Raw genomic sequence first — 21,352 nt, forward strand, 5'->3', positions numbered from 1 at the left:
ACAAGGAGGAATTGCAAGGGCCAAACATACCAAATACTCCTTCCTCCTCCTATTTTCCCCATAACAACAACCCTGTGAGGTGAGCTGGGCTGAGAGAGAGGGACTGGCCCAAGGTCACCCAGTCAGCTTTCATGCCTAAGGCGGAACTAGAATTCCCAGTCTCCTGGTTTCTAGCCTGGTGCCTTAACCACTAGACCAAACTGGCATTAGGAATGACTAAAATCTGTGCACCTCTTGGGGAGCCACTGGCAATGTACTTTAGCTTCTTAATCACATTTATGCCAAGAGCCTCTATGCTGTTCTCCCTCCCACACACAGTTGCTTCAGAATGCTCATTAACTTGCCAACTGGTACCACCAATTTAGTACGCTTAAGCTTATTAGGAACTGCTTGTGGTCAGCAGCTGGGGAAAATAGGATGTACCTGTCATTCTAACTGGCTGGGCACAGGTTGATTTTGATCCTTTAGTAGGATCACATTATGCATGTGTACTCATTTCTGCACGTACATAACTGAAGAATATGGAGCTATTGTGTATTCTTTACACCAAACCAGACAATTAAGAAACGGATGTTTATTGCAGTCCTGGAGCCCCTTCTCATTACCATCTCAGGAGTTCAGATCCTTTGAAAAGGCAAATGCTGTGGACAGTAACAGAGGCCTTGGACAGGGAAAAAAGGGTAGCAGATGTAGTTGGGCTGACGACCATCTGAGGCCATCTGGAATCTGCTACAGTCCAAAGAAATACGAGTTGCATAGAACAGTTGGGGGAGCCCTACACACCAACCTCCTAGGCCTGTGGGGAGCCCTGATGGTAAAGAAAGTGAATACATCCAGAAGGGGAAGGACAATTGGGATATAAACTCTACCCTCAGGGTGGGATAGCTGGTCTTTGTGATAATGCAAAGAGAGAGGTCAATTTGTGAGCCTATTGACATATCTATTGGTTTATATTTTATGCACTTTTAGTTGCCTTGGCTTCTCATCAAGAGCCCTGTGGAATGTAAGAATGCTGTTGTATTTGTTCCTCAGAAAATCACACTCTACTGGAAAAAAGAAGTAAGAATTACTAATGATGTGGGTGAACATGTTCTGCACATCTACAGGTCTGGGGACGATTCCTTTTTCCTGTAAGGCTAGGGATTCTGAAAGTTTACTAAGATAGCATACTATTGTTAATTTACATTACAACATCTACCATTACTATGCATTATATAAATACAAAATTTGGGGGAAAAAACCCTCTGGTTAAATACACAGCAGGTATTAGAAGCCTTTCCAGGGGCCAGCACCATTATGTGCTTATGCAACTTGAAAGTTTAAAAAGAAATTCCTAGCATCTGGAAAGACTGTCAAATCCTGCAAGATTTCATCAGTTTTACATCTGTGAACTTACATGCTTTTGTGAGAAAATACTGCAATCCTGCATCCTGGCTTTTCATAACATTGTGGAATTGGTCCCAGGGGTTGATATATTACTGTATTTTGGGGGGCCCTGTTTTGTTTGATTGTGTTGCTTTTAAGATCATTTTATTCCAGGGTGTCTTTGTGGTTTTATGTTTTATCTGTTTTTATGGATTGTTTGGCTCTGTATGCCACCCAGAGTTCATTGGAGTTGGGTGACTATAACAAATTTGAATGAACGAATGAACGAATGAATGAATGAATAAAACTGCTCAAGAGAACACAGAAATCTCACTAGATTTGGGCATTTTTGATTTTTAATTAATTAAAAATTCCTTTTGGGATCTATGAGTGGTCTCTAGCAGTACCACACTTGTCTAACACCTACAAGTGTTGTACTGCCAATCCTGATTTACAGTGTAAGGCTAATGTAAAGATGGGATGACAGCAAGGATTCGTTTTTATAAATTCATGAAAGAGAGCTCCCACACATATTCCTGGGTGATCTGTCCTCCAGTTTCTCTCCCCCACATGACAGATCTGCCCAACCAGGTTGCCCCAGCATAAGTACAGGCCGCTAACCATTTCCTGAAAGCGCTTGTTCTCTACCTACTCTAGCCTGTCAGGAAGGGTCCCTCTCTCTGTCTTTTCCTGCTAGACATCAAAAGTCATCTTTTCCAGCTTGTGCCAGCTCAGGCAGGGCTGCCCAGTTGGCCTCCTTTGCTATCTTTCACCAGAGGCAAACTCCACCAATTGGCCATGGTGCACTGGGGCAGGAATACCCCCTTGCTCTGGTTTCTGGTCACTGGTCACTGCCCTCCATAGTTGTCCTATCCTGGACTGCTGGACCTATGAAATGCTGCACCTCTTTTTTAAACTGGGCCAGCGATCCTTTGTTTTTTGAACCAGATGAAATGGATTCAGAGTTCTGCCAGTTTCTCCTTTCAGCCTAAGTGATAGGATGATTGGTAAAACTGGGGTGTCTCCTCTTCCTCTTCCTCCTCCTTTCCTCCTTTTCTTCTGGTGGATGTGTCAGATGGGAGAGTGTCAAATGGGGGTGGGGTGGGGGAACAAAAGTGGAGCTCCTACAGAAGGTCCATTAATGGACATCACACGTCCTCAAAGGCTTGCCTATGAAAAGGAAAGTGATTGGTGCTTGCTTCCTCAGCAGGGGTGGGAGGGGTAAAGAAGCAGGGGAATCCATCACTTGGGCCTGGGGTAAACATGGTCCAGGTAGAAAACCAGGTCATCACTTTGGCCAAAGCAGAGGAAGAGGTTGAAATCCAGAAAGGGGTTTCTCAAGCTGGCTTCATTTCCAGCTGGTTTCCACAAGGGAGTCAAGCAGATTAAGGCTGCACTGCAGAAAAACCCTTAGTCCCCCCTGCTAACACTTTTCCCCCTCCCCTTTCCCAAGCAACAGTATTGGCACCTTCATCTCTCTCTTTCTCTTAGACTTCAGGGAGCATCCTGAATAACTCTGCAGACATGGCTGGCATCCTTGCTTCTCCAGAGGTACTTCTAGGGAGGGAACAGGAGGAAAGAAAGGAAATAGGACAGGAATCTGCTGGGCGGGGGGTTTAGGGGGTGGTGGCAAAGATCCGTATGGTACCAAATGTGGGAACCTTCCATTTGCAGGGTCTTGAACTTGTTGTACTGGCACCACCACTGCTTCCCTCCCTTTCTGTGTGGTCTGCATTTAAAGACAAGAAACCTTGTCCCATCTAGATTGATCCCAGGACAAAGAAATTGACAAACTGGATCAAGTCCAGGAAAGGGCTACCAAGACAGTGAGAGGACTGGAAGCCAAGTCCTATGAGGATCAGTTAAAAGGCCTCGGTATGTTTAGCTTGTAGAAGAGAAGGTTGAGAGGGGATATAATAACGGTCTTCAAATATCTGAAGGGCTGTGACATTGTAGAGGGTTCGGACTTATTCTCATTTGCTCCAATGGTATGGCTAGAACTAATGGGATGGAACTTCAAGGATGTAGATACAGGTTAGATATTAAGAAGAACTTCTTGACAGCAAGAGTTGTCAATCAGTGGAATAGGTTACTGCATGGAGTAGTTTCTTCCTTATCACTGGAAGTTTTCAAACAGAGACTGGATAACCATCTATCGAGGATGGTGTAGTGAATCCTGCAGTGTGCAGGGGGCTGGACTTGATGAACTCTCTGGACACTCCCAACTGTATGATTCCATGAAATACAAAGCAGCAAAGATCATAGGATATCAATTGACAGCCTACACTCCAGTCCATGGCATCAGAATTGTATTCAAGGTTTTAGGGATCTGAGTTTATTTTGCCCATGAAAAAACTTAAGAAGCTTCTTAGGAAACATCCTTGGATTTTATATTTAAACCCACAAAAGAGGGTGACAACACCCAATATGGATCAGCAAGGCATATGCTGAAGGCATTCAGAAGACGAATTGAACCATAGAATATTCAAGAGCCTCCAAACAGTTCTTAAGTAGAGTGATCTCTGACAAAGCTATAGTAAATAAAGTGACTGGAGTTTTCCCAGTACCTTTCCTTTATACTTGAAGTGTTTTCTTTTTATAGTAAATTTTATTAATTTTCAAAAAAAGAATAAAAAGTACAATAAAAACAAAAAACTATAAAAGAACTAAACAAGTGCAGAAACTCAAGAGAAGAATTTTTTTTTAATTGACAGAAAGATGTGGCTTCTGACTTTTAACAGCAAGGATATACAAAATTTCTATAATCAATCTCTTACTCTACATTAATCCAAAACACCACATTATTTCTACAAATCATTTAACAAATCTTTAACACATAATAAAAATTACTAAGTACAGTTACTCCTCCCCCTTATATGAAAATGAAGCATTTTTTTCATATAAACCTCCTAAACATCTTTCTCCCCTCCAAAAGATAAAACACATTTAATTATTCCCTTCCTACCACTATTCTATACATTTCCGTCTTCTATAATAAAAATCAAATTGAAAGACACATAAGTTGTCAGCTGTTAAACTTAATGGTATGACAATTATAGTAATCCCCATCTTAATAAACACAAAATCTTAATAAATTCAAAAAACAAAGCCAATTCAAAACAGTAAATCCAAATCTTTAAAGGCTAATAACATCAGTCAAATCCTTAAAGCAAACCAAATAAACAATCTTCAACCCTTATCCTACTTCAAAATAAACCAGAGCAGTTACATGTTCCCAAGATATGCAAAGGGCTTTCTTCTTAAGAAAATCAAACAGCCCAGCTGCCCTGCTCCAAAATTCCCTTCATGACAGTCAACCAGGAGATTGACCCTATTCATGGCTTTCAGATCACTCTCTCCCCTAGATTTCTCCAACTCCATTATCCAATCTTCATCCAGCATCTTGACAAAAATCCCAATCTCAGTCTTAAAATAAACCTTTCTATCACTCTTAGATTCCTCAATTTCATCCACCACATCCCCAACTTGATGGCACATTTTAGCTCTCATGTTTTCTACAATGTCCTGGATATCTTGCATAAAAGTTTGATAAAAGTCAGAAGATATCTGTTTGAAGTCCTGGTGAAGGTCAGAAAGGATCTGTTTGAAATCCTCCATGTGTCATGCGGTAGATTATGGCACCCCCTAGGAACTTAATCAGTGAAAATCGAAGATATGAGTTCGAAAGTTGTTTACAAAAAGTGAAAGTAAGTAGCAGACTGTTCTCAAGGGAAAGTGAAGACAGAAAACTGGAGGTTCAAATCAGCTGATTCAACATGTAGGAAAATGCTAGTATCTTTAAATTTAATACAAAAATAACAGGAAGACAATTTACTCAATCTTTGAAATTTCCCTTGGGAGGAAAACGAAATCCAAAACTTAAAAAAAAAGTTTAAAGAGTAATCCCCAAAATAGCTTTAAGCACCAAAAGAACCAGCTTCTCCTCGCTGCAGAAAGCCTCTCTTGGGGTACATATACTTAAAAAACAACAACAACAAATTGGTGATTTAGAAATAGGGTGGCCAGTCCTAGTGTCCCTTTAAGGCTACAGTGCGGCTTGGAAATGGTGATGTCCCCACCTCTGGGGTGCTCTTGCTGATCGAGCGAAAAATGCAGTTTGCGATCTCCTGGCTGCAAGCCTCCATTCCAGAGGACAGATAGGATGATTCCAAGTATTCTCCTTAATCCAGAGAATGCTGGGCTTCAGGAAAGCCTGCCTGAGCCCCGCAAAAAGCCGCCGCACTGTCCTCTCCACCCACCGAAACAGCGGGCACAACCACTCAGTCTGCTATTCCCACCGGAAGCCTACTTGGAAGTGTTTTCAATGCTATCTGATACAGGACTGATGACAAAAAGAGTTTCTAGTATAATAATAAAAAAAATCATTCTTCTTCAATGTGGTGTACATGAGAAATCTATGGAGTCCCCCAAAGGGACAAGCTGTAGGAATGAATGGCTTCAGATAACTCCCTCCCCAACACACTTGAACAATGGTTCTGATGGGAAATTACTGCTGGAGGAGACAAAATCCCTTTATGGATCTTAACAACTTCATAAAAAACAGGAGTATGGGCATCTGTGTTCAGCAACAAAACATTGTTTTTATAATGTATGATTTAAAGGTAGCCTTCCCTACAGAACAAGCTACTGCTCATCCGTGGCATAGAACCATGTCCATGTGCATTTTATTTTATTACATCATACCTTCCCTTTTCTCTAAGGAACTCTGAATACTGTACCGCACAGGTGGATAGCTTGGAGCCTGTGAGTCATAAACGGTCCTTGTCTGCTTTGCCTGTTGTTCTTTGAATCTCTGTGAGACCCACTCACATTTCCTACCCCTCAATTGATAAGCCTGCAGTTGGGCTCTTGGAAACAGAAGGCAATAAAGCAGCAGCTACCTGGAGTAGGGGAGCTGGCTGGGAGGGAGGGAGGGAGGGGGATGAGCTATTCCTCCATGGATCAGCAAGCTACGCAGACGTGCAAGCCCAGGCTTGAGAATCAAAATGGTTGGGCGCTCATGGTTTTCGCTCCCCCTCCTTCTGCCCTTTTCACTCCCCTCAAAGCTGTTCTGTGAGTTAGGTTATGCAGAGAGAGTGTGGTCCATTCTGGACAAACACATCATAGCTATCCAACTATTACATAGACCTGGGCCTTTGCACGCTGCATATCCTCCCTTGTTCACTGTAATTCAGCAGCTCCTGGACTGATTAATATAGCTATGCACAGGATTTGGATGTATCCCAGATCAAATTAGATTTGGAAAAATGTAGATGGGCTTCTCCCAAATGACCCAGATCTGAACCTTCCTAACATTTTGCTAATGATTCTGCAATTCAGAGGGACACAAAGACACTGCACGTCAGCACAACTGAATCTGATTCTGCCTACAGAGGAAAAATATAGCTATTTAAAAAACTCCAATACAGTCAGTGGGTGGCACAGAAATTTAAACTTCCTTTTCAAGATTTGAATTCAGGCTCTGAGTCAAATTAGGGAACTTGTCAAATCAGTCAAATTGTGTTGTTTTTTGAGCCAATAAGTCTGAATTGATTCTTGGAGCTGGTAGACATCCTTTTTATTAACCATAACCTGGACTAATTGCATTTAAGCCAGTAAATTATAGTTATTGGAATCAGAAAACATGATCTCAAACAACTATTTAAGGTCATTTAAGATCCTGCTCATTGTTTTATTATCTCCTTGTTTGATACACCAGGAATTTACAATTAAGAACTGCAAAATTCTAACTCGATGACAAAAAGAACGATGGCAGGAGAACAAAGAATGCAGGTAGTGAGTGGACGGAGTAGATGGAGCCTACCTGTTACAGGTCTCATGGTTAAGTGTGGGACACCTGAACCTCTTCAGTCCTGGTATGATGCTATAGCTCAGGTAAGCAACCTTTAAATGGCTGCCAGTTGCACTGTGTCAAATTATTTTGTTCAGTGGCTGGGGACTGGAGTGAGTGGGCAATGAAATTATGATCATTTCTGGATGGGTATGGAATTTCCATATTTTGAGGGGAGGGCTGCAATTGGGGAATTTTTTTTCCTGAGCTTTTCCAGCTTTCTCATGAAGGATGTGCAGTGGTTTGGACTGAAAGGGAAAAAGTGAGTGGAGGCCCTCATGTAGCACCTGTCAACAGCCCCTTAAAGCAGCTGTACCTTTGTCCAGGATAATGTGGCTGCCTCTGCAGCTGCAGTGCAATTCTGAGAAAATATGCATTTGGTTTAGGGAGCAGTTACAATGTGCACGTCCTTGGGTATCCCAAAGCATCATTTCCCCTTACAGTGCAAAGCACATCACAATCCTATTTTACAAATCCATTTTGTTTTCTTTTGTTTTCTGCCACAAACCAGCAAGAAATGCTGAATTAGTTTCAGCTTTTTAGCAGCACGATATCAGCAGGCCCTAAGGATCCCCCCAAAATATTTGAGAGATGTATTTAGCCACAGATTGCTCAGGCCTGCTCTGTTAGACTCTTACTAGCTTTGACCGGAAACCATAATAACTTGTCCAAAGAATTAATCCCCCTTGTAATCCCATAGCTGATGAGAGAATGGGAGCCAAAATCTGGCATATCTCCTTAAAAGTCACCAGGCTGGTGAAGGCCCATTGCATGGAAATGTAATACAGTAGAGGTGATAAGGAGCAGAGCAGAAACAGTGCTTCAGCCTGGAACCTTCTCCAGTTTCCTAATAGGTGAATGAGAGAAGTCAACTTTGATGTCCTTGCTCAGGAAACGAGGACTTCTGTGATATTGATCAACAAGCTCAAATGTCTACCTTTACCTCTGCAAGGGCATATGATTCACAAAGGGGCCCTAACTGCCTCTCCAATTCAAAGTCTTGTTTAGGACAAGTAAGCCTGTTAGGACTTCCTAACAGGAATTTCCTATCCCTTCTCTTTCTATGGTAACAGATACTGTAGCACTTTACTGTATTTTTTCTTCTTTCTTCCCTGTGGTCATTTGCTGCCTTCAGATGACTATGAATTGAATACCGGTCAGACTGTGCCAGGAGCAAGGAAACGTCAAGAAATACCTTGGGATGACATGGGACGAAAGGAAGGTCTTTCAGGTGCTTTGGATACAGCTCTCACCATCTCAGATGGAGAGCCATGTTGGCTGGAGCTGATAGGTTCTTTGTCTAAATGCATCTGGAGGACATCAGATTGCCTATTGCAGCTAGAATATTTTATTCTCCCCTTTGCTTTGCCAAAGGGCTTATTTTCAAACACATACTCCTGAAAAGTGTCAGGAGCTACTATAAACAAGGATATTTCTGCGCATGCAGAGAGAGGATTTATTGTGCTGTTGAGTAGTTAGCCCCAATATCTGTGCATTCAGACATTCAGAACTGGAACTTGAGATCAGAAAGATTCCATGGTAGTTTGAAACTGTTAATACTCTTTTTTAAAAAAGAAAAATTATAATGACTTAATGGCCTGTCGTTCTTTGTGATGGAAGATACTGTATTAAACTTCTGACTGTTCAGTCAAGTGGGTAAGGTTTTCCGCCAGTGAGATCAGAGATTAAGCCTGATCAATAACTCAGAGCCAATGGCTCAGGGTTAAAGTAGGTAGGGAGCTTAACTGCAACTCTATAGTTGCATATAAACAGCAGCTGCTGGGTGCAGGGTGTGTGCATGAGTTTTAATACTGAGAAATGGCTAAATGCATTTCAAGTAGATGCCACTGGCGCTCACTGAGGTGAGGCTAGAGAAAGCAATGAAGAACCAGATGTCATCAGAAACAGCCACTAATCCTCCCACCATTTACTGCCCATAATCTCAATGCTACTCAGATTTGCCTGGGCTGACTGGCAATCATAAAACACAAATCCATGAATTGTATCCATTCAAGAGGGCCCTGTGCATGCTTCAAAAGTGATTCAGAAGAAGTGCTTTACCCCTTGCACAAGGGCACACACAGCACATCCCTACTATTTGTTGGAACAGCCCAACTCTTTTCAGAGTTCAGGGTTGCACAAATGAGTGGATCCTATAAAGCAGCAGCACTTTATCTTCAGGCTTCTCCAGAAGCCTGAAAAAAGTTGGGTTGCTTTAATGAACACCAGAGAGAGGTCATGCTCATGCAAGATCCAAAGCAGGAGCCTGGCATGGCCTGGTAGGAAAAATGGGCCCTCCCTTCAGGACTAGGATCAGCCATTCTTCACATGTCCCTAGTGTGGCCTAGAAGTAGGGTTACCAGCTATTCCTCCGAGCAGGGCTCCTGCACATTAAAAGCTGTGCACCATGCAGAAATCCTTTGAAATTCATAGATTGTGCTGCTACCTCCCCCCTCTCCTTCTTCTGCTTTTAACACTAAATACTCCTTTGCAAACCTCAAGAGAAACAACTTGACCTGTCAGCCATTACAGTATTTATTTTTTTTAATCTATTAACTCTTTTCCTTTTAACTGATTATCATACATATTACATTTTCTCCAGTGCAGATGATGGTATGGTGCTCTTCAATCAAGACAGTTGCTTTCCTGAACAATTCAACACAAATAATTTATTGCTGGGGAAATCCTCCCCAGCACATTGCTTAAATTGGTATCTGGAGAGGTGCAGGAGTCTTTCACACAAACATATCTGAAGGGCTGAGTCACTCTTGATAAGTGGACAGAACCAGGATATGTGCTTTTTTAACTATTAAGAGAAACAAATACATGGATCCAATATGCAGGTCAATGTGCTGGCTGATACTTTCAGGATCAGATCAGGACAGCCTGTGGAGAACTAGCTGTCAAGCGAGAGGTGGACCTTTAGACTTACCCTTATAAGGTAAATATTGAGACAGAAATTAATAGATTAGGTGGGGGCTAAGAGATGGACATTTCCTGCACACAGGTAAAGGGAAAGAATTAAAAAAAATAAGAAAAGAAAGGTTTTTAGTGTTGATATCTGATGCTAACATCTCTACCGAGAAATGCTTTAATCTTAAGTAGGGGAAAACAGTCCAGTCAGCCGATTTTGCAGATATCATGAAAAGGCAACCCTGCTCCCCACTAATTATTTATTTATCCATCATTGTAATACTAATTATAGCCCCAATGGGGTAAAATAGTCATCCTAGGTGAGCTGAGACACCCAGGTGCAAGTGAGATGCAATTAACTCTAATCCATTATTTACAAGAGTTTTTCCTATCCTCTAGCACAAAGTTGACGTTAGGTCTGGATTTACATGTATGTTCTAATCCAGGATAGATGACTTGGTTTTGGATTATAACTCCCTATTACTGATACGGTTGGTTGGGGCTGCTGGAAGTTTAGATCCAAAACTTGGAGGCCTCTACGCTGCCTACTCATTTAATTGCTCAGGTTTCTGTTGCTAAACAAACTGTGAGCAGTATGATGCCATCTATACACAGGTACTATTTAATTTAATTGAGTGCATCTTAGCTCTGAGCAGAAATGAATTGGTCTGCAACCAGATATTTAAATGCAAGATATTTCTGTCCCTCAGGGAGGTGTTTGGGCATTAGCCTATTTCCCAACCCCATCTCTCTGCAACAACCATGAGAAAATAAGTCTTATCATTGATACAATCTGTACTTGGTGAAGGTACTTTTCTATAATGACCGATTTTCTGTCCTGTCCCTCCCATATATTTTTACTTGACATCCAGCTTGTAGAAAAGTTATGAGAAAGTCAAAAGCTTGATCATTTTTTGTAACTTTTTAAGTTAATCCTCAGAAAAGAAGTTCTCTACCAACTAGCCAGTGAGTTAGCTCTCAGCAAAAGTGAGGCTTCTTCCTATCACTGTACTAGAAGCTAGGCAATCATCACTCACCATAGTGAAATCTTCAGGCCTGCAAATTTCCCCACGATATCTGCAGGTCAGCAGCATGTCCTCAAGCTGATGGCTGCTGCGGTCATAAAAGGTAAGCAGACTGAGGGGCTCCTCAGGCACTTCAAGGCTAGGTGTAGCCAGTGGAAAGCCTGCTTCCAGGTAGGTGCCCACATCATAGCCCAAAAGTGGAGAAATATAAGACAAGTAGTCGTAGGTGAGCTGAGACACTCGGATGCGATTGATATTGCAGAAAGTGACAGCAGGGAAAGTCATCCGTGGACACTCCTGCTCATCCAGCTGTGTGATATGATGATACTCCAGATAGTAGAAAATTTGCCCAGCTACCTGGGATAAGAAAATGGACAGTGAGATCAGGAATGCACCTGCCCACAGGATCTGGCGCACCCCAAATCCATTCCCTATGAAGATATGGTTGGCCCCATGCAAGGTGCAGCTGTTGGCAAAGACTACTAGATTTGGGGCTCTTCCTTCATCTTTCTCCTTCAGTTCTTTCTCTGAGTCTTCTGGATCATGCTGGTCATAGAGAGATTTGTCATGATTGCTTTCAGCAGGACTTTTGACAAGGTGTTTCTCTTTGCTTGAGGAGAAGGAGATGGTGCAGAATACCTGGATGGGCATTCTGTCCTTTGCAGGGCTTCTTCAAGTAGCCTCCTCCCTGGCTGGCTGCTTGCAGGATTCCACTAGGATGTCTTAGTGCTTGAGGTCAGAGGTGAATCATTAGGGGAAAGGGAAGGGACAGAAAATAGCTGAAGTGAGTCTGAGAGATGCCAGAAGGAGGAGGGGAAAAGGGCTGGGACTGGAAAGGGGGGATGGAGAGAGAAGGAACAGGAGAAAGGAATAAAAAAGAAATGAGGCTGGAATTGAGGTCTCCAATCAAGGAAGTAAGATGGATTCAGAAGAGAGAATTTGGAAGATAGGCAGCTGGAAGAAGTGACAGGAGGAGCTGATGACCATCTACTCCAAGGCAGCTCTTAGGACTCTCAATCTCTTCCCAAACCCTTCCAAATCCAGCACTTGGAAGCAAAAATCTCCAAAAGCTTCAGTTCTCTGACCTTCTGCTCCAAAGTTGGGAATATGTGGCTGTGCTGGACGAGTAGCTGTTCCCAGTCAATGCTAGAAGACAGGCATGGGTATTAGTGTACAGCTACAGCAGCACAGAAGTCTGACCCAGGCGCCTCGGACAGGGCCTGCTTAATAATTCATCAGCTTCCTTGGTTTCTGTGTTGGGCTGGGAGGGGAGATGCTGAGGGAAGGACAAGCATTTCCCACTCTCACCACCTCCTCCCCCCTCCCCCAAGTGCCTACTGAAGCCAGGCCCCTGCTGAACTATTTCCTGAACCCAGCATGTTGTTTCAAGTTCCAGCCTCTCAAAGCTGTTTATGTGTAGCTGGACTGAAAGGATACAGGAACCTCTAAATAGAACTGTCCTCCAGGTTTAAACCACATATTATTACCAGGATCTTCAAAGTCTGTGTTTTGACTCCCTGAGGGTCTAAATGGCTGTTTTCTGGACAGAGGTGCAGTGAAACTCAGAACTGGTTGAATCTCTTTAAACTGCAATTCACAAATACAAAGTAGGCTTGAACAGTGATCTTAGGAACCTTATGGCATTCACAATTCAAACTGAAAGTGGTGATGCCAGAATTCCCCAGCAGAACACCTTCCAGAACTGCAACTCTCACAACTGGCCTTGCTGACAGGATATTCTGGGAGTTGTAGTCTCCTCACATTCAGAGGGCTCCATGCTGGGAAAACCTGCATTATGTGTTCATTTATATGTTCCATGATGAAACATCCAGAGTCTGTGATTGTGGGTACCTGAATGTCCTCAGGCTGCTGATAGGTGCTCTGCTCTTGCCAGCAGTGACTAACAAAAATAATGAATTCTTTGAATTTCAAATGAATTAGTAGCTTCTGTTGTCAGTGGGTCTGTTGTGAGACCACCAGTTACTTCCTAGATGAGTCTCTGTGTTTTGAACTTCAGTAGCCAGTGCCTAGTTATGGACTTAACAATTACAGGAAAACAGTGTTTCAGCAGCTAAAGTCACAGGTGCTGTTTTTAAGAGGGAAAAGAAAGTTGCTGACATCATTCATTGGCTTGGTAACAAGAAGAAACTGCTCAATGGAATATCGAAGGCTTGAGTTCAGCTAATCAAAAGACTAAAAACCAGAATGACTTGCCTTTGTCTTGTAGTAATAATTTTATCTGTGGAAATCATCAAGAGAAGCTTTTTGTAACATAGCAATAAGCATGAAAGTAGATTAATGCCTGCTGTTAAAGGCATAGCAACAGGGACTTGAAAAATGTGGCCAACTTCACTCAACAATCAGCGATTGTGGGAGCTATTCCTAGAATCAGAAGGATATACTGTATCTGGATGAGCTAAACAGATGAATTGTTGGTTGCACCGTCAGAAAACAGTAGAACAGTGTGCCAAGTATGGCTGCTTATTATTTTTAAAAATGTTTTTAATGTTAATGTTTTAATGGATCTTTTGGACTGAAAAATATGGAGCATCCCCTAGATGCAATGGAGCTCCTGTAGAATAAGGAGAAATATTTGAAAATATAGAACATCCCTTTAAAGACAGGGTATCTGGGGTGAGGATTCTCTCGCAGAAAATTGCTGTTGCAGATTTGGGATTTGGGGCAATCAGGCAGAACAAAATTGTAGGTAGCAGACAGCTGTGCTAAGGAAGGAATTCCTCTCCTGTGTTTGCAATTTTCCCTTCCTCTCTACCTTGTGGTTTCTTTGCCCTGCACTTGGGAGACCATTAGCAGCAGTCACAGAGTAATTTTCATCAGCTTGGTCACTGCTGATCCACCTAAAAAGGGAGATGAGAACGTGCAAGTTGGACAGCCCTTTGGGGCCAGAGAGAAGTGGTTGGGAAATGGACTTTTTCTGGCCAGTGCTAGCTCAGCATAATCTGAACTGAATGTGTCCTGTTGGCTTAACTCTTTGTGAACTGCTTCATGGCCCTTTCCACTGGAGACTCTTGTCTGCCACTTGCTGGTTATCAGGTATGAAGGAAAGATACTCTTGTGTCAACCTGGTGATTACATTCACGCAATTTTCTTAGCAGTTATAAAGGCAATTTACCAGTGGCTTCTTCTTGGATTTTTTTCATTTTCATTTTTTTACTTTCTAGTCTAACCAACAGCTTTGAAATTCCTAAGTGGTCCCCCATCCAAGTACTAATACAAGCTGATCCTGCTTAGCTTCCCTAATCAGCTAAATTAGTAGGCACAGGAAAAAGGAATCAAGGTTCTACAATTGATGCTTCCTTGTGCTGCTAGATCACACTGGTCAGTGGAGAGTTTTGAGTCAGAGTCTTCCCTTTACTTAGAGATGTTAAGGATTATACTAGAGGCCTTGGGCATGCAAAAACGCTCTATTCCCCACATGTTTGCAAACATGGTACTTCTTTTCATTCATGGTTCAATTATAGCATATGGGCCTTTGGCATTCAGAAATGTCCAGCTCTCATCTTGAACCTCCTGTTCAAAGAAGTCTTAATTCTCTGAGAAGATCCAATCCTGTCACAGCAGAAAAGACAGGCCTAGGTGGACCAATGGTCTGATCCAGGAATAAAGTAGCTACGAATATTTTCCACAAAGTGCTTGGTTCAGCAGAGCAGAGATTAAGGAGTGTTGCTTAATGGGGTTGTTTAGGCACTGCAAACACAGCACTGCTCTCATCTTCAGGAATGCCAGTAAAAGATTCATAACTGGATAGGGGCGTAAAAAAAAAGAACTCTTGTTGAAGGGGTGGGCTGAAAATGTTTTTATTGAACTTGGTATCTGATATTTCTTGATGATCCAGCACCACTACTAGCTACTGGTTTATATGTTTTAACATATTTTAATCTTTGCTGTGCATTTTTTCTGATGCATGTGATTTTAAATATATCTTTTTAAAAATGCCTTGTGGGATTATTCCCAAATTATCTGAAATGTATGCAAAGGAAACTTCAATATTTTTCTAACAAGAGATACTTATATTGTATGTTGGATGAAGGAATGAACCTACGGATCCATTGTTATGGCTCCAGAAGGTTATACAGGGCTTAGGGAACAGAGAGGAGGAACCAAAGGAAAGGCGAGGAGGCCTCTGCTGGTGATCAGCACTCCAGCTAGACTGGCCAGTTGAGCAGAAAAAAGGAAGAACCTGGCCTGTTCTTCTGTCTTTAACTGCAGCTCAATATGCAGAAATCAGTGAATGATGCTTTCATGATAGAGGAGCAAGTGTGATTAGCAGTTATTATCTTCAAAACAAGTTGCTGTGAACGGTTTCAAAGATGACAAGAGGGCCTGCAATTCCAACCACTGTCCTATAGAATTTGAGCTATCCACTTGGTTTTAAAAAGTCGCTTCTGCAGAATCCAGGTGTTGACAAAGGAAGCAGCCAGCTAGTTCTGCACTCTGCCTGCAAAACTTCTCTCTCCAAGCCAAACAGCTGAGGATGAGTTTAGGATGATTCCGTGTTCATGGCAAGGTCACCCAAGTCTCAGCTCCTCTTAAAGCTCCAAGTGACATTCCTTTGTGGACAGGGAGGGTAAATCTCCAATAAATAACTTAGAAGATGTTTTGCTGCATGAAACAAAGGACTACACAGTCTTCCCCATTTCTTCTTTTTAAAATAATTTTACTGGAGATTACAGTTAAAAAGAACAAAAACTATACAAACTACAAAAATATATAAAAAAGAAAAAGAAAAAAAAGAAAAAAGAAAAAAAATAAGTAACTTCCTCCTTCATCCCAACAAGTACACACAATTTAAATGAATTTATTGCCATCTCTCAAGTTACAACATATACTCTCTTCACCCCATATCTCATCTCTTAACTAAAAACAAAAAACAAAATCCAAAATCCTCATCATTCATTCTTATCAGCAAAACCTAGTAAGGGTTGTCAGATATAGCTAATAATCTGCCTTAACTTAGATCAAATAAGCCAGTCTTGTATTCCTTCCTTAAACTTTTAAAGATCTTAATTGTTAACCCCTTCAAATAAAGTCCCACAGCTTGATTTCTTGTCATCTTTTTTTTATCCTTCTCCAGAAAATTTTAGCAAGTCTCTTTTGTACATCCAGTAAGAGGAATTCATCTTGATATATCTTGCTGTTCTGAAGAGTCTTAATCCTTTTAAAGCAATCAAAACAAACAAACAAAACCAAAGTGATTAAGAAGTGAGGCTTGGTCAAACTTAATGTCCTTAAAAGGGCTGTGTTAATTATTGTGAGCAAAGATGGTTCCTTCCTTGACTCCCAGCTGCTCAACTGATAGGCAAATTGTGAAATGATGATTCCTGCAGTTTACTCACGAAGAGCAGCTGCGTGGAGTCAGATGGACTATCTCAAAGATCTTTCCTTAATTCAAGGAGAATTTTGGCAGCTAGGATCCTGCATCCTGTGCTGATCTCTGTCATAATGCCATCCTGCTGTGAAAGGGGGTGCCTAGCTCACCATGGCTCTCAACGGGAAGTCACAGTCTTCCCCATTTCATGCACAGAAGTTTGCCAGATCAGTCAATGAATTTGTTCATCTCTGGCAACAAGGCATCATATTTTAGCATAGCTGAAGGCAGTAGGCTGACTTGGAGGAATGGAACAGGACTTGGGACACCCAGGGAATCTTCCAGCGCCTTGCTGCCTCTTCCTATTCCTCCATTTCTATTGGCTGGGTTTTGCTTTTGCTTTCTCAAACAGTAGAGCTGGGTTCCACTTTCCATGCAAAGCAAAGCTTCTGCTACCAAGATTATAGACATTTTTATTCATGGGATTCTCTAGGACTTGGCTAAACAACTTACAACCTCACAGCATCTTCAAAGTGCCTTTTCTTGACTCATGAATTAGAGCAAATCTATGCAACCTCCTTGCCCTGGCAGGAGGACGAGCTGCTAGCTGTTTCCAGAGGACATGTCTCACATGCCACCTCCTGTAACTCATCATCCACTTGCAGCTGAGGCAGCCCAAGGACAGCTTGAGTGCTCTGCTCTGGAAATCACATTTCCTTCCTTATCTTTCCTCCAGGTGTGCAGGTGCATCGAGGCACATGGGCCTGAAATAACATGCTGCAATTGGTTCGGCTAGGTTCCTGTGGGACCAGCCCTTCTATCTGGTCTCTAACTTGTTCTCTCATTCCTCTGTCATCTTTTAGATGTGATGACGACTGGAATCCCAGCTTCCACAGCCCCCCTCCCCTTTTCCTTTTAAACAGATTGTCAACCAGTAGGTTGGTTGACCTAGAGCAATGTTTCTCAACCTTGGCAATTTTAAGATATGTGGACTTCAACTCCCAGAATTCCAATATGCTGGCTGGGGAATTCTGGGAGTTGAAGTCCACATATCTTAAAGAGGCCAAGGTTGAGAAACCAGGACCTAGAGAGTGTGAAGCCCTGAAACTGACTAGCCCTCTGGCTTAATTGGCAAATTGAAAACATTTATCTCATGAATGCTTTTAGTCTGCCTTGCAGATAATTCCCTTCTCAGTGACCACTGCTTCCAGTGGCCTGGCTCCCCCTTTCCTCTTCTTCAGCTCTTCAGCAGTTACCCAGACACTGCACAAATCTGAATCAAGAGATGGCAGCCAACAGATACAAGCACCTTTAATTCTTTGCTGCCATCTAGTGGTCAAACAGTCAATTGCTTGATTCATATTTTGAGGAGCAAAAAAGGAAAGGGGAGGGGAAAAACGCAGTTCAGTTCAGTGATTGTGCATGCTAACTGGATGAGGCTTTTCACGTGGTGGATGTTGTTGGATGGGGCTGGAATTTTAGCCAAGGGAATATAAGTTAAAGCTGTCTGGATAACAGGGCAGCACAAATATGTTCTGGAAGTGCAGTATGAGTGTGCTGTAGGAGTAAAAAGATTTAGGGCAGCATGATTTCCTGCTGGCTCCCGGATGGGAACATAGCAGTGCAGCCATGTGGATGAAGCCTCAGTCCCAGAAGCTAACAAGCAGTTTACAAACATTTTGGTTTGTGTACTATGACCTGTTGCTTAGCATGCTGTATGATCCCAGCCAATTGTGGCTTAACCCACAAGCCATAGTTAGGCAAACCACAGTTAAGTGCAAGCTGTTAATTGCACTTGACTTCTGACTTTATATTAGACAACATTTTGTCCTCTGTACCTCACCTTTGCTTTCCTTACAAGAGCTATACATGATGATTTTTGTCCTGAATGTATTGATTAATTGAATTTATTCAATTCAAATAAATTCAAATGAATTTATTTATTCATTGGCCAGAGGGATACATGGCTGCCTTTTTCAATGTGCCATGCAATGCCCAACCATCTTAAACAGCTTCCTAGAAGTGTCAAAAGGAAAGGCAGAGATGGGGAAACCACGACCCTCCAAATGTTGCTGACCTACAGCTCCCAGCACATCTGGGAATATAGTTTAGCAACATGTGGAGGGCCACAGGTTTCCCACTTCTTGGGAATCTTTCTTCTGACCCTGCTTTGGCAATCAGAGTATCTACTATTATATGTACCATGTAGCTCAAAGTGTGCTTGTACCATCTCCTTCCTCTCTTCTTCCTCCCCTCTCCCCCCAGTGATAAGGAAGTGCTAAGGGGCAACTTCCCTGTTGTCTTCTCCTTGATCCAGAATAAGAGCCACCCCTTTGGCTGTCCTGGAGACACTGCTATTCTAAGAGCAAGAAGCAGCCTGCCCACAGCTCTGCTCCTTTTTCCTGAAATGCCTTTGTTCTGATCTCCACTGCCACCATAGTGACTTCTGGTGGGGACATGGCAGGCTGAACAGCTGCCTGCAGGCTCAGTGAGCAGAACTGACAATGTGGCAGTTTTTTCGGGCTCAGGCAGGTTTTTCCTGAAGCCCAGGAGTGTTTTTCCAGAAAAAGGAAAACACCTGGAATCACCCCATCTGTCCTCTGGATGGCTGCTTGCAGCCAGAAGATCACAAACAGCGTTCCTGTTCAAGTGGTAAAAGCAGCTGGGAGGCTGGGACATCACTATTTCCAAGCCGCTCTGTAGCCTTAAAGGGCGCTAAGACTCCTTCCTGAGAGCTAGCAGCAGGGCCAAGATCCACCACATGTACCTTAAGAGAGGCTTTCTCCAGCAAGGAGAAGCGGGTTCTCTTGGTGCTTATAGTTATTTTTGGGATCAATTTTTTTAAAAAAATTATTTTTAAGTTTTGGACTTTGTTTTCTGTCCAAATATTAAGGAGGGTAATAATAATTGTCTCCCTGTTATTATTTTTGTACTAAATTTGAAGATATTAGCATTTTCCTACATGCTGAATCAGCTGAACTTTCAGTTTTCTGCTTCTCCTTTCCCTGGGAACTGTCTGCATATCTCACTTTCACTTATGTAAACACATTTCGGAATTCTTTCATATCTTCGACTTTTGCTGGTTAAGCTCCTGGGGTCGCCATAATCTATTGCTTGAGACATGGAGATTTTAAACAGACTTTCTCTGACTTCCAACAAGGTTTTAGACTGATTTTTTCTGATTCCTACCAAGTTTTTATGCAAGGCATTCAGGACATTGTGGAAAACATGAAGTCTAAAATGTGTCATCTGGTTGGGGATGTCCTGGATGAAACTGAGGAATTTAACAGCAACAGAAATGTCTCTTCTAAGAGTGGGACTTCTGCTGAAATGCTGGATGAAGATCGGATAGTCAAGTTGAAGAAATTAAAGGGAGAGATTGAGTTGCAAGCTGTAAGTAAAACTGATCCTCTGATGGAATGCCATGGAAAAGAAGGGGTTATTGTGTATGGGAGGTCTCCTGAAGAGAAGTCGGAGTTTTTGAGGGGGCAGTTGGGCTGCTCGATTTTTTTTAATAAAAAAGCTCTGTGGGCATTGTGGGGATATGTACTGTAAATGCTCTGGTTTATTCTGAAGTGGAATAAAAGTTTAAGAATGTTTATCTGGATTGCTTTTAGAGTTTGGCTGATTTCATTTATCTTTAACGATTTGGATTAAGATTATTAAGGTATAATAAAAAATAATAAACGTCTGGTTTTGGGTTTAATATGATTAACATTAAAACTTATATTCTCAAGTACAATGGCAGACAATTTATATGCTATCTTTATTATAGTAGACAGGAATGTATAGAATAGTAGTAGGAAGGAAATAATTAAATGATATATTTGGGGGGAAGTTGATTAGGAGGTCTGTATGTTTGTGTATGTATGTATGTGTGTATATGTGTGTGTGTGTGAGAGAGAGAGAGAGAGATCTTTTAATATAAGGGGAGGGAACAACTATATTTAGTAATTTTTATAATGTGCCAATGGAATGATTTATAGAAATAACGTGATTTTGGTTTAATATAGAGTAAGGGATTGATTATGGAAAATTGTTGTATATCCTTGCTGTTAAAAGTCGGAAGTCACCTCTTTTTGTAATTTTGAATTTTTTTTTCTTGTTTTTCCACACTTTTTTAGTTTTTCCTTTTTTCCTTTGTAGTTTTTTTGTTTTTCTGTAGCTTTTATCTTTGCTTGAAACTTAATAAAATTCTTATAAAAAAAGAGGGGGGGAGCACCGCCAGGGCACCTTAATGGTGCTTCTCGTAGCAAGGGTTGCATTAAGACAAATGTGCTTCAGGAGGCAGAGAAAGCACTGTCTGGAACCTTTAAGTAATTGAAGTTGGGGAAAGTCTTCAGAGGCTGGGGAGGGCACTGCTGTAATGAGAACACTCCATCATAGGCAGGCCAGCCGCCTGACACTGAGTTCAGCTCCTGGCAGCCACAGAGAATTACTGCTTCTGCTTGCTTCCAGCAGCTGGGTGAGGAGGCAGGCTTCTGGGAGAGGCGAGGAAGAACGCACGGAGATGGATTCAGCATCCCTCTCCCCGGCTAACCACTGCTCTGAGATTACGCTTCCAGTTAATATCTGTGTGTGTGTGTGCGCGCGCACATGTGCGTGCGTGCACACACAGACCCTCTTTAGGATTCAAGTTAAGCCTGTTATTGAGCGTTATTCAGCCTGTCAATCCTTAGCTCACCCTCCTCAGGGCTTAAGAAGAAGGACTGGTCCTTTTGATGCAATTCTGAAAGGCAGCAGTTTGATACCTCTGTGGTCTGGAGCCTGCTGGGATCTAGTGGCTGGAGGGTGAAACCAGAATCTGGTGATGAAACACTTGGTCTAGCTTTGCTATGTATCAACTTCATGTGTCTGCAGGCCCCTTGA

At 42.1% G+C, this 21,352-nt stretch overlaps 1 protein-coding gene across 2 annotated transcripts in view; it reads right to left on the bottom strand.

Annotated features, from left to right (window-relative positions):
• ASIC1 (acid sensing ion channel subunit 1) overlaps positions 1-21,352 on the bottom strand; it is a 174,370-nt gene that overhangs the window by 50,258 nt on the left and 102,760 nt on the right. The window contains exon 1 of one of the 2 annotated variants that reach the window (XM_063293634.1): positions 11,167-11,805. The exons of the other annotated variant lie outside the window; for it this stretch is intronic. Coding sequence (XP_063149704.1) covers positions 11,167-11,805 — 639 coding nt within the window. Of the gene's footprint in view, positions 1-11,166; positions 11,806-21,352 lie in introns of those variants that run through there. 2 annotated transcript variants of the gene reach the window in all.

Source organism: Candoia aspera, chromosome 2 (genome assembly GCF_035149785.1).
Source record: "Candoia aspera isolate rCanAsp1 chromosome 2, rCanAsp1.hap2, whole genome shotgun sequence".
Taxonomy (NCBI): domain Eukaryota; kingdom Metazoa; phylum Chordata; class Lepidosauria; order Squamata; family Boidae; genus Candoia; species Candoia aspera.